This window comes from Lynx canadensis, chromosome B4 (genome assembly GCF_007474595.2).
Source record: "Lynx canadensis isolate LIC74 chromosome B4, mLynCan4.pri.v2, whole genome shotgun sequence".
In the NCBI taxonomy this organism is placed as follows: domain Eukaryota; kingdom Metazoa; phylum Chordata; class Mammalia; order Carnivora; family Felidae; genus Lynx; species Lynx canadensis.
In genome coordinates this window covers 90487826-90501930 of record NC_044309.1, presented here as the reverse complement: position 1 = coordinate 90501930, position 14105 = coordinate 90487826, and the positions used below count along the sequence as shown (strand labels likewise).

General features: G+C 45.4%; 1 protein-coding gene across 1 annotated transcript; it reads left to right on the top strand.

Annotated features, from left to right (window-relative positions):
* Nucleotides 1-9837: 9837 nt before the first annotated feature.
* On the top strand, nt 9838-10728 carry MTX1 (metaxin 1). Its single transcript, XM_030322289.1, is given in 6 exon segments — nt 9838-10066; nt 10150-10428; nt 10431-10481; nt 10484-10595; nt 10597-10661; nt 10664-10728. Coding segments are annotated over 6 exon segments (801 nt in total).
* The last annotated feature ends 3377 nt before the right edge of the window (nt 10729-14105 follow it).

Genomic DNA, 14105 nt, shown 5'->3' with positions numbered 1-14105 from the left:
TAGACCCCAAGAAGACCCTGCGAAAGTAATGCATGAAAGGAAATAGTCCACAGTCGTCAATTTTTATGTTCTTGCTTCATCCAATTCAAATATCTCAGTCTTTGCCAAGTCTCTCCTACTCATTTTCTTTTTTTTGCAATCGCTATAACTTTACTATTTTGTTTTATTCATCAATCGCGAGTATGGCTTAAATGGTTAGTTTCATCGAAAATATCCATTTTTCCCTTCTTCATCAAAAAGAGAGGTCCTGAGTCTTAGCTGGATGGCTGGCTTTCCAGAATAAAGGCTACACTTCTTAGCTTCCTTGCAGCCAGGTGAGACCTTGTGAGTTCTAGCCCGTGGGATGTAAATGGAGTCAGGAGTCGTGCATACCACCTTTTTGTGTTTTCTTATAACGTCTGAAGCTTTGGCAGCCACCTTTGAACATTAAGTGGTCTTGGAACAGAGGCCTTACAAGGCCATCACCTAGAAGGTGATGGCCCCTGCCCCTGGGGAATGCTACTCCAACCAAGATCAATTGCCCTCAGACTTTTAAACATAAGAGAAGTATTTCCAGCTTGCTAATCCATGTTTTTGAAAATAATTTGCAGCCAACCAATTGAGCTAAAAGAACATATAATTTACTATCACATTTGATCTTTGTTGCTTATACAATGCAGAGCAAGGAGTAACACAGGTCAGTTTTAGCGTTCCGGTAGCAGGCAGAAACGAACCGCCCGGGCGATGAGAACGTTGCTGAGTTTCCATTGCTTGTGAACTTGCTGGCTGGTTTACCTTTTTCACGCACGTGGTACAAAGTGATTCTTCTTTGTCCTGACTAATACCTGACAATATCCAGTTCAACAGATTTTGCGGTGAAAGGCTCTTGGAAATAGTGAAACCTATGGGTATGCTTATCTTCCAAAGTTTTCTGAAATGGTACTTGGGTGAACAACTTGGGAATTAATTTGCATGCAAAAGTCTAGTTTCTGCATTCTCAGGAAAGGTAGGTGGGGCGGAGATGTTTACTTGGTCAATCTTAGAGCCACCAGGACATCTCGGCATCTGAGGTGCTAAGCAGCTGCTGAGCTTACCCTAAGGAAAACCGCTCAGTAGAGGCAAATCACTAAAGGCACAGAGGCAAATACTGAAGGGATAGTTTTGCCGGCTTTGCCACAGTCTCTAAGGGCATTTGAACAGAGGAGCCTGTGATGCTTTCTCTTGAGTCCATGACTGGTTATACAGATAAACCAGTGCAAATCAAACTCCACTCAAATGTTTAGGCAAGTTCCTCACTCTCAAAATAAATAAACATTAAAAAAGTTTTTCAAAAAAGGGGAGCCTGAGTGGCTCAGTCGGTTAAGACTCCAACCTTGGCTCAGGTCACGATCTCAGTTTGTGAGTTCGAGCCCCGCGTTGGGCTGTGTGCTGACAGCCCAGAGCCTGGAGCCTGCTTCCGATTCTGTGTCTCCCTCTCTTTCTCTCCCTATCCCCCTCGTGCTCTGTCTCTGTCTCTCACAAAATAAATAAACACTTTAAAAAAATGTTTAGTCAAGTTCAATCCAACTGTAGCTCTATAAAACCAGTCCTGCTTTTAGGCCAGATTTGAATATAGCAAACAACTTATTGAACTTTGTAAAATTCTAGATGAATTTTTCATCTAATTTCTCATATGATATAGCAAAAAGAATAATTGAGTGCTACCCGATTTTACATAAAATTTTAAGTACTTAAAAGTTTGAGTTTTGAGGTATTTATACTTAAAAGCCTTTGAAAAAAGTGGTTGAATAACTATTTCCTTCTTGGATGGAGAAACAAATTTTCCTTTAACTTAAAAAAAAAAAAATCACATTTGGGAGGCAGCCACCAGGGACAGTTTCACTTGGAAAGAGACTTTTTGAGAAAGTTCCAAGTGACTGAGAAAAGAGAATTATAATGGAATTTGCTCCACAACTTTGATTCTGACAGAGGGGCTATTCATCCTATGGAATTCTTGTAAAATCACTGACCTGAACAATATGCTTCTGAGAATGTTTTCCTGCTTAGCTTATAAAGATATTATTATGTATCTATGATATAATCACTAGAAAATGCTCCCTCTGGGGCATTTGTTGTTGCTCTAATTATCATAGTTGATTGTGGAACTGATATCTCTGGTGTGCGTAAAGGTATAACAGGAGAGCAGATACAATCTTTTACGCAAACTGCACTTTGTCTTCATATTAGCGTTATATACAAAAATTCTGTCCCGTAAAGGCCATCCTATAGACAGACTATCTTAACTTAAAGGGACAAAAATAATTGTAATGAGGTTACAATAATGATTGCTATAATTGTGATTTTGATGTCAAGACATATCTATTTCCAACTCTAAGCTCTGACAAAAGTTACTTCTCTGAGACTTAGTGCCCTTTCTGTTCGGCAGACCTAGAAATATCATCTCATAAGACTCTTTTAGGGATAAAGACAGATGATGATATATGGAAAGGGTCTAACACGGTGCTTAACTCACTGCTCTCTATTATTAGCATTATCTTCGAATCTGTGCAATTCGAAAGGCCAAAGTCACAAATAATAGAAAGCCATGTTATTCTATACAGGTTTTCATTGTGAAACTGGAGAAAAGGAACTCAATAAAGTTAACCAGCTATGAAGAGATTGTACTCTTACTCTTTAACTGTCAGTTAGGTCTTCTCAATTATTCAAAGTATTCGGGGAGATCAGAGATTAGGTTAATGTGAAACAGCCATGAAACTAAAAATTCTTTACAATTGGCTTCGGAATGTGTTTGGTTCTTACATTTGAAAATTGGTGTGTCTGGTGGTCTAGATACTCACTTCAGAGAAAAAGAAGGAGGCATACTGAGGAGACTTGGTTCAGGCACAGAGAAAGATGCCTGCTGTCCTGATCCCATTTCTCCGTCCAGTTCTTCTCTCAACACGGGGACAGAAAATGTCTGCTTTCTCTTAACTGACAAAAAATCTTAGCTCTCGCAAAACCTCCTGAAAGTAGGGAGGTGGCTAAGTATTTGATCTTCAAAGGGCTTGTCTTCATGCAAACTAAGTAGAGGAAATTGAAATGTCTAAAAAGCTATAATTAAGCAGATTCCATACTAACTGCATTGAACTTGAAAGCAAGTTTATTATGGATAACCTAGAAGTCTGATAAACCACCCAAGGACAACACTAATTAACCTTAGTGTGCTTTGAATACTTATGAGGCATAGATCTGAATATGTCTTTTTTTTTTTTAACATTTTATTATTTATTTTTGAGACAGAGAGAGACAGAGCATGAACGGGGGAGGGTCAGAGAGAGAGGGAGACACAGAATCCGAAACAGGCTCCAGGCTCTGAGCCATCAGCCCAGAGCCCGACGCGGGGCTCGAACCCACAGACCACGAGATCGTGACCTGAGTTGAAGTCGGACGCTTAACCAACTGAGCCACCCAGGTGCCCCCTGAATATGTCTTTAAAACAAAACCTGCATCACTGATTTTATTATTTATTTAGAGGTATTAAGTTATTATTAAGTGAGCATCTCAAAACCTGATTAAATTGGGAAAAATTTGAGAAAAAAATCACTTCTATGAATTTCTCAAATTATTTTATTTTACATAAAATATTTAATACATGATTTGAACCTGACAGAAAATAAATAAGGCATTTAAAAATGCAATTCAATAATGGGGTACCTGGGTGGCTCAGTCGGTTGAGCGTCCAACGTCGGCTCAGGTCACGATCTCACGGTTTGTGAGTTCGAGCCCTGCATTGGGCTCTGTGTCTGACAGCTCGGAGCCTGGAGCCTGCTTTGGATTCTGTGTCTCCCTCTCTCTCTGCCCCTCCCTCTCTCGTGCTCTGTCTCTCTCTGTCTCAAAAATAAATAAACGTTAAAAAAAATGTAAATGCAATTCAGTAATAAAACAGCAAAGTATTTTTAAAGCCACACGTGAATCGATGGCTAATGGAAATGAAGTAAGCTATTCTTACAGGGAAGAGAAGGTAGGATTTAGCAAAGCAAAGATGTTAAATCTGATCTTTAGAAAATTCAGAGATTACGGTATGATGGTTGGTTTGTTTGTTTCATTTTGTAATTTGTTTTCCTTTTTGAGAGAATGTGTGTGAGTGGGGGAGGAGCAGAAAGAAGGAGAGAGAGGATCCCAAGCAGGCTGCCCTTTGTGGGGCTTGAACCTGTGAGATCATGACCTGGGCCAAAATCAAGAGTTGGATGCTCAACCGACTGAGCCACCCAGGTGCCCCTGTTTGTTTTTAAGAATTAGTTGTAGGGGCGCCTGGGTGGCTCAGTCGGTTGAGCATCCAACTTCAGCTCAGGTCATGATCTCGCAGTCTGTGAGTTTGAGCCCCGCATCGGGCTCTGGGCTGACAGCTCAGAGCCTGGAGCCTGCTTCATATTCTGGGTCTCCCTCTCTCTCTCTCTCTGCCCTCTCCCTCTCATGCTGTCTCTCCTGTCTCTCAAAAATAAATAAAACACTTAAAAAAAATTTTTTTTAAATAAAAAAGAATTAGTTGTAGATCATAAGTAGAATTAGGAAACCAAGCAAATGATCAAAGGAAAAAAAAAAAAGGGAGAGAGAGAGAGAGACAAACCAAGAAACAGACTCCTAACTATAGAGAACAAACTGATGGTTACCAGAGGGAAGGTGGGGCCGGGGGTGGGGGGTGGGGGGTGGGGTGGGAGTGAACTAGGCAATGGGGTTTAAGGAGTGCACTTGTGATGGGCACCCGGTGATTATGGAAGTGTCGAATCACTATGTTGTACACCCAAGGCTCTTACAGCCTAACAGTATGGTAACTCTACTGGAATTAAAATTAAAAATGTAATTTAAAAAAGGAATCAATTGTAGAGCAATTTAAAAGGAAAAAGGTTGTTTCTAAAAGATTTAAAACAGAGCTTTGGAGGAAAGAAAATTGATCATGTGTACTTGTAGAGCGATTTTTAACATTCCAACAAGAGTTTGGGCTGGGTCAGACACTGGATTATATAAAGGTAAACACGTTTCACTCTGCTATACATACATATACGTATATTGCTACATAGTAAACTGTTGCAAAAGTCAGCGGCTTCACTGGGTGATTCCGGCTCCAAATCTCTCCTAGGCTGCAGTCAACATGCCGTCTAGGGCCGGAGTTGTCTGAAGGCTTGACGCGGGGCTGGAGGATCCGCATCCAAGAAGGCTGTTGGAGGGAGGCCTTAGTTCTTTGCTACTCGGGCTTCTTTGACACATCGCAGCGGGCTTTTCCCGGAGTGAGTGATCCGAGACAGTGCAGGGAAGCCGTAGTACCTTTTGTGACCTAGTCTTAAGGCGAGGAAGGCACACACCGGTCCTATTCATTAGAAGCCAGTCACTAGCACGCGCGCAGCTAGAGGGGGAATCAACTGCAGTTCTTGAAGGGAGAAGTATCCACCAGTGTGTGATTATATTAACAGCGCTACATATCACTGTAGAACTTTGTAGAGCCTTTACTACTCTAAAGCGAATCCAAAAGCGCATGTACCGTTTCTCAAGCTTAGCTGACCACTGAACTCATTTTTGTGGATTATTTTGTAGAACTGGTATTCCCCCGGAGACATTTCAGAAAACACTGGTGGTTTAACACTGCTATCACACACACACACACACACACACACACACACACACACCTATTCCTATAAGAAATATACAGTATTGTTAGCTTTCAGTGACGGCAATCCATTATTATCCTTGTGCTAGATAACAGATTTCTAAGCCTTAGAGAACCAACTTTAATTTATTTTGAATGTTTATTTACTTTTGAGAGAAAGACAGAGTGTGAGCGGGTGCGGGGGGGGGGGGGGCAGAGAGGTAGAGGGAGACACAGAATCAGAAGCAGGCTCCAGGCTCCGAGCTGTCGGCATAGAGTCCTGACGCGGGGCTTGAACTCACAAACTGTGAGATCATGACCCACGTGGAAGTCAGACGCTTAACTGACTGAGCCACCCAGGCGTCCCTAGAGAGTCAACTTTAATCAGCAAGTGTTTATCGCTGTCTTCTGTGCCAGCCACTGCGCTAGAGCTGGTTATTTAAGGGCGAATAAGAAACAGTCCTTGTCTCTGATGAGCCGCTAAAGGAGATGCAATTTAGAATACTTAGAGCAAAGTAACAGCAAAGACATACAGCCTAAATTATGCTTGCACAATTCTAAGTGCTTTGTGCATATTAACTCACTGAATCCCCACAATAACGTTATGAGGCGGACCCCTCTTTTACAGATGAGAAAACTGAGACAGGAAGGGGTTGAATCACGTACTCAAGGTTACACAGCTACGAAATGTCAGAGCTAGGATTTAAATCAAGGTGAGTCTGGCTCCCAAGTTTAGCTGTTAGCATTACAAACATGGCCTCCAAGTATTCTCCTACCAAATACTTACAGGAAACAAAAGATTGCAAATAGCCCTGATCTAGGGGACTAGAGGAAAGTGTCACAGAGGAGGGCATATTAGAGCCAGGTCTTCAGGGCTAGCCAGGAGTGAGCCGGATGGAAAAGGGAGAAAGGCAATTTTGGCCTCAGGATCCAGTGTCCCCAAATGCACACGAGTGTGCGTGGACGGCACCATGAATGAACGATAGAGGGTCCTGGGAGCTGAAGCCGAAAAGCCAATAGCAATCACCTGGGAAGTAAAATCCAGAACTACAGTGTTATCTAGCTCACATCTGAAAATGTTTAATATTAATGTTCACCTTCGCAAAGAGAGATTCACAGAGCCAGGAATGTCTGTCTACGATAGCCTTGTACGTGGGGTGTGGTGGACACTGAGATGCACCACCCAGAACCCTTTCCAAGGATGAAAGACTTCCTCTCCCAGCTGCTGGGAGTGCTGCCAGCAGAGAGCCCTCAGCAGTCAGCCCCCTACGGGGACCGCATCCGCTGGAGAGAGCTGCCTCACGGAAGGCTATGACCTTTTCCTGGGACGCCGGCATCCAGCGACCGGTCAGTGTTGGGGTACGAAGGCCAGCCTCCCAGGCCAACTCGGGGCAGGATGCAGGGCCAGCCCAGCTTTGGACGCCCCTGTAGAGTCAGCTGCAGGCCTGGGTGAGGCTGCGTCACAGCCTGACTTCTGCCTCTGCCCAACCCTGCCTCCTCTCTCCTCTTCCGTGGGGAGTGATGGCAAGGGACTCCATAATAAAACTCTTGAACTCTAACTCCATCTCGGAGTCTGCCTCCTGGAGAACCCAACCAGTGCCAGTTAGTACCAGGAATGGTTGGGCAGGCAGATGTGGGGGTCCAGTTTTGGAGTTCTTGGCTGGCAATTTGAATTCCACCACTGGGTTAGGTGGTGCCCCGGGGTGACCCCTGGTACGAGCAGCAGTGAAACTGTGAACGCCTTTGCCAGTGGTGAACTGCGGTGACAGAACGGTGACCAGTGGGATGGGAATCTCTAGCTGGTGCAGTGTAGTAGGAGTTTGCGAAATGTATGGGAAACAAGAACTAGGAGGATCGTGGGATTGGTTGGCGATACCTACGCTCAGTTGACACTCTGGAAAAAAAAAATGATTATGATGAAGAACTAAGGGTGACTGACATTTATTTTTTTTTTTTAATTTTTTTTTTCAACGTTTATTTTTATTTTTGGGACAGAGAGAGACAGAGCATGAACGGGGGAGGGGCAGAGAGAGAGGGAGACACAGAATCGGAAACAGGCTCCAGGCTCCGAGCCATCAGCCCAGAGCCTGATGCGGGGCTCGAACTCCCGGACCGCGAGATCGTGACCTGGCTGAAGTCGGACGCTTAACCGACTGCGCCACCCAGGCGCCCCTGACATTTAAAATTTAAGAGTGAAAGCCAGAGACGGCCTGCTTGGTAGCATAAAGAGCCTCTCATCTCCTGGAGGGAGGGCAGAGAAAGCTGAAGAACAGACCGAGACTTAATCATAACAGTAGCAGAGCTCAAAAGGTTAAGCTCCCAAACAAGGCAGATCTGTTATGCCAATTTCAGGGCCCTGGATGCGGGGGGGGGGGGGGGGGGCGGCGGCGTGGGGGGGAGTTCGACCCTGGCACATGGACAGGACATCTGGATTGATGTGCATGAGAATCATGAAATCCCAGATTCCCCTGAACCCACTGAGCCTGCACAAGGGGCCCACTCTTCCTGTTAAGGACTAGCATTTTCCCCGGCTTGCTATGAGGTCAATAGCTAGGATTCAGCCACAGTATAACCCAGCCAAGGACATACTGGGCCTGATAAGGGAGGCAGGGTCTAGACCCCAAAGAGCCGGTGAAAGGGCAGGAGTAGCGATGATCCATTCTGGTCTGGATGTAGTGAATGCTTGATGAAGGGTGGTAGACTCTGTAAGGCTGGATAAAGGTTAGTCTATCCAGGATAGAGGATTTAACACCCTGGCAAGGACCCCGGGAGACAGCACGAACACGGGACTAAGAGGCCTCCTAGAAAAAGAATGGAGCACACTTAGTGAGGTAATCGTGTCAGAATTGCCATGACAGACGGCGAGAGAAGGTTTTCAGGCTCAGAGAAATGGGCACGTGGCAGCGGATATGCTACCCGAGGCCGGAAAACAAGCAGAGGCCCTCGTTCAGCAGAAACAGGGGAGGAGCACCATTTGCCGAGCAATCAGGGATATGCTGGTAAGAGGGGCACCAGTATCCTAGGGTCAGTGGCAGCTGTTCTGTGTAAGCCATTCCCGGTAGCAATGGGGAGCGATAAGACCCCCTCAGGGAGACATAATTATGGTAATGAGAGGCAAAGTCACAAAGGCAGACAGAGGGGGGTCTACGCTCTGAGTAACACGGCCATTGTCAGTAGAACAGTGTCCTTAAGGGCAAAATAGATGGGCGGCCAGGGAGTGTACTACTTAATCCACTAAATCAAAAGAGATCAAGGTGGATAATCAGGAGGCTGCAGCCACTCATCCCAATAAAACGTTTCTGAACCTGAGCCAGTTTGGGGACCTGTAACGCAGTGGCTAAAGAAGAGGCTAGGTCCCCAGAAAGGAGGACCCTGCAACACCACAGCAAGTGAACACAGTAATGATTCCACCGCCCTTCTCGAAAGAAGCTTATGGGCCACTTACGAGGGAAAAGGCACGATGCCAACCAGAGGCTCAAAGCATTGCTTTGCCTCCCTATAAGCATGTGATCACATGGGAGTCAAATAATAAAATAAATGGACTTCTGGCTTGTGTCTGGTTCCCAATGAGTCCACTGGGATTGTGGACAAACCCAGTGGTCATTTCCCTGGTCCCCAAATTGAAATAGAATTTGTAATTGAAATAGAGATACTTTGTAGCTGGCTGACCGCTCCATTGATCTCTGGGCCTAGGAGGGTCAGAGCTATCCCAGAGACCAGGAATAGTCAAATAGAAGTCTCTGAAACTGGCCCCTCCCTTCAACCCAAATAGCCAAAAACCATACTGCATGCCAGAGAAATGACCTAAGTTAGGGAGGGAAAGAATGTTTGGGCTCGCTCTATATTTCTTATCGAGATCAATATGCTTCCTAGCTGGGTCCCTTTAGGAACCGGACATCAAGTTTATTTCATCTCCAAGGCCTCCAAACTGAAAAAATAATTGCTAATGATGATTTCATTACAGTCATTATAATCCACTTCTATTAGGATGAAACTACTTGAAAAATCCACAAAAACTTTTAAAATCGGATTGTGCCTTTCTATAGTCTCAGGTGCTCTTATAAAAACACATTCAACTAAAGAGTGCTAATACTGTTTGCCAGAAAAAGAGAGCTTTTCCTTAAAAAAAAAAAAAAAAAAAAAAAAAAAAAAAAGAACAAAAACAGAAAAGCAAACAAAATAACAAACAAGCCAAAAAACAAGCTACATGTTTTCATCCGGGACAGAGTGGGGGTAAGATGGCAGCACCCAGGGAGCTGGTCAGGGGGCTACGGTCAGTGGATCTGGATGGCCTGGCTGTGCTGACCTATGCCAGATTTACCGGTGCCCCACTCAAGGTGCGCAAGGTCATCAACTCCTGGTGGAGCCCTTCAGGAACTCTGCCTGCCCTTCTGACTCATCAGGGAGAGGCCATCTTGAGACCACACAAGGTCACCACTCCCCTTGGAAAAGAGAAGCACAACGCCAATAAATGAGATCTCACCCTGGCAGGGAGCAGACCCCTTGGCCTTCATGCCTCCGCTGGAAGGGAAGCTGCGCCCCGCACGCTTGAGTAGACACCAAGAACTACGGGGACGTGCCCCGGAAGTGGTATGCAGCGGCCATGCCCTTTCCCCTCAACTTCTTCCTTCGGGCTGCAGGCAGTGGCAGTTACCCGTGGCTGCGGCTGCTGCGGGGGGAGCTCAGGCTTGAGAACGGGGAAGAGCTGGAGCAGGAGCTGGAGCAAGAGACGCGGGGACGCCCGACCCTGCTGTCTCAGCACCTAGGCTCTCAGACATTCTTTTTTGGAGATGCCTCCACCACCCTGGACACCTTGGTCTTTGGCTTCTTGACCTGCTGCTGCAGGCAAAGCTGCCCAGTGGGAAGGCGCAGGCTCACCTTCCTGACTGCGCGACCTCTGTGCCTACTGCACCCACATCCTCAACCTCTGCTTCCCCTGGGATGGAGCTGGGGTGCCACCTCCATGCCAGACAGTGACTGAGGAGGAACCACAGCCCGCGGGTGCTGGCGGGACCGGCAGCCATGATGGTCTACGCCTCGCTCGGTAGCGTTGTTTCTATCCAGCAACGCCTGCTCCGACCCCAGGCACGCAGTCCCTGGGCACAATTGAGGACGATGAAGAGGAATAATTAATTCGTCCTCTTGCGCCTAGGACTGATTTTTCTACTGGCATGCATTCCAGAAGCCCCTGTGTTTCCCCGTTGTTGGTAGCCTGGAAATGGGGTGCCCACTCCCAGAGAAGAAAGCTGTCCACACTGAGAAGAGAAACCAAAAAGCTATTTTCATTAAGTGTGTGTATGTGTATAAGGTATGTGTCACCATTGGAGAAAGATTTTTGATATTTCGGTCAAGCGGCCTTCATAGATCGTTTCTAAAAGAGTGGGCTTAGGGGCGCCTGGGTGGCTCAGTCGGTTAAGCGTCCGACTTCAGCCAGGTCACGATCTCGCGGTCCGTGAGTTCGAGCCCCGCATCGGGCTCTGGGCTGATGGCTCAGAGCCTGGAGCCTGCTTCCGATTCTGTGTCTCCCTCTCTCTCTGCCCCTCCCCCGTTCATGCTCTGTCTCTCTCTGTCTCAAAAATAAATAAAAACGTTAAAAAAATTTTTTTTAAAAATAATAAAATAAAATAGTGGGCTTAGGGCGCCTGGGTAGCTCCCCCGGTTAAGCCTTCGACTTTTGATGTCAGCTCAGGTCATGATTTCACGGTTCGTTAAGATAGAGCTCTAGGTCAGGCTCCATGCTAACCGTGCAGAGCCTGCTTGGGATTCTCTCTCTCCCCCTCCCTCTCCCTCTCCCTCTCCCTCTCCCTCTCCCTCTCCCTCTCCCTCTCCCTCTCCCTCTGCCTCTCCCTTGCTCTTTCTCGCTCTCAAAATAAATACATGAACATTTAAAAGGGTAAACGTGGTTCCTTAGAGATTTCGCTTCGGTCAACAAGACGGCAAGAGTACACTGAAAGGATTCTCAGAAATTACAGATTGTATCTTTCTCATATCCCTGCATACTTCCCACAACTAATGCATTGTTTGGCAGGAGGCAATGAAAATCTCAGGGCTCCGGCAGCTCACAAATAGTTCTAATTTCCGAAGTATTTCCATAAATGTTCATGAGTTCTCCATATTCACCTTATCGGGGTAGACAAGGCCCTGCCCTGTTTGACCTCTTCTCCATTCTGGGTGCCTTCTCAAATGGTTAAAAATATAACAGGACCCGAGAACATTTATTTAGAATGATTTGCACGTCAACCATTTTTGCTCTTAAAACACAAAAACCGAAAGCCATGGAATTTACATTCGACCCTTTTTTTGTGATTAATGTGGTGTTCTGTGTAAGTGTGAATGAAAACAGTTAATATGTGTGAATCACTTAATTCCAGGCAGTAGCAAAGACCTCTAAAATACTCTGAACAATGCTGAATTATTATTATTATCATCATTATTATTATCTAAGAGATTTCGACCACATACTCCCGGTCATAGAGCACCTACCTTTTATTTTGGACAAGACAGTGATTTTGACTCCCACCTCCCCCCATCCCCCACCCCCCACCCCTGGCCCCGCCCCAGTGTTTTCAACTTTTAAAATTAGTTGGTAACATTGAAAAACTCAGGGCCTTACAAATCTCGGATGTTTTAGCTGCTGGATCCACCTTCTCCCATGGCACGGTCATCAGGCACCGACTCGGGCTAGTCTCCAGTTCACCGCACTCCTCCCCACACCCTATAGTCCCTCACACTGAAACAGGGCACCGGGAGCCATTTATTGTACCATTTCCTGTAGTCTGTTTTCATAACTGTTTTTTTTCTTTTTCTTCCTCAATGGTTCTAGTCCCCGTGGGCATTTCAGTTTCCATGCCTATCAAAGGGTGCAATGTTTGCAAATTGAAAGGGACCTCATAGTGCTGTTCTATCACTTTTCCCCCTTCTCCTTTTTGCTTCTGTCACTGCATGATCGCTACTACCAACCAGCCCGTGTCCCGTGAAGCCTTTACCTTGGTCACATATACCCTCCTGGGAAGAGAGAGCGTGGCCTCTGTGCCCAGTAACCTGACACAATTTTCTGGGCATAGTCATTGTTGCAAATATAACTTCTCCTAGTGAGTGGATCCAACACAAGGCTGTTTCATAGAACCTGGGAGCTTTTACGCTTGTTCCCAGCCCATTCCCCCAAAATAACGCCCCCACTCTATAATTACATTTACACTCATGACATGGAGAAGGTAAAAGGTAAAAAATTCCTTTTAGCAAGAATTCTATGGCTGTGTACTAGGTACAGTTCCAAACAAAAAATAACTTAGGCAATCCGGAAGGAATCGATTGTTTAGTGTTCTGTAATTGAAAAGTTATAAAGTATTTTAACTTGCACTTTTTAACTCCTTACTGCGTTAGCATTTAGACAGCCTATGTTAACTTATATCCACTCTAACTTTTATAAGTCAGCTTGTCTTTTCAGGACTAAGAGTTACCAGTTAGAATTGAGGATCACAAGCTTGGCATTCAAGTCTGTATGGACTACTTCCATATTTAATTCCCAAAGTCACTCTAAGTTTTGGTTGTTGTTGTTTGTCCTCAGAAAGGCCTCGTACCAACAAATGTGACTTCATTCTGTTAAGTAGCAATTCGCTGGAATATTGCAGATCTGAATGTATTCAGAAAATCTTCAAAATACACATTTGTAATTGGCTGACTGACAGATTCTACGTCAATGGGTTATAAGGAGAAACCATACTTCTAGCTTTGTTCTTCCAGTGCTCTTCAAATTTGACTTCTGGATCCCTTCCCTCCTCCACCCTCCCCAAGATGAAATATCGCTTCGCTTTTCCATTGCTCTTGGATAGTAAACGAATAGTCCTTCATTCTGGCATTTAAAATGACCCAGTCTATACGCTCATGACTGCTAGGCCAGTGCACTGTAAAAACCATCGTAATCCAAATTAAAGCATTCTCTGTAGACTGGAGTTGGGCGTGGGCACTGCTGTTTTTACCCCCTTTTCCTCACTTACCTTCTTCCCTCTAGCTGCTGTTCCTGACCCTTGTACGGTAAGATTGGATCAAGGAGCAGAAAAGATTAAAGAGCTGTGACAAGGCATTAACCGGTCTGGGGAGGCAGACGCTCCCAACTGATTTCTTTCTCAGTCAAGGCTATTGTCAGCTCGTCAGTGAGGCTTCACCAGGGACCTCTGACTGCTACCACCTTGACATAGTGAGCTGTCTGATTAACACTGCCCCCTTGAAGGGCTTTTGGGCACTACTCTGTTAGGGTCACATCATCCCTCCAGGTAATCACTTGCTTACTGAGCAAGATCCCCTCTAAGGCAACCCCAGCCTGGCTCCCTTTTATATGGTCCACATCTGAACTCCAAGAAACATTCACCTTTCCCTACCATCAGTGGAAGTAAACTTTATTCTTTTTTTTTTTTTAATTTTTTTAAATGTTTATTTATTTTTGAGACAGAGAGAGACAGAGCATGAGCAGGAGAGGGGCAGAGAGTGAGGGAGACACAGAATCCGA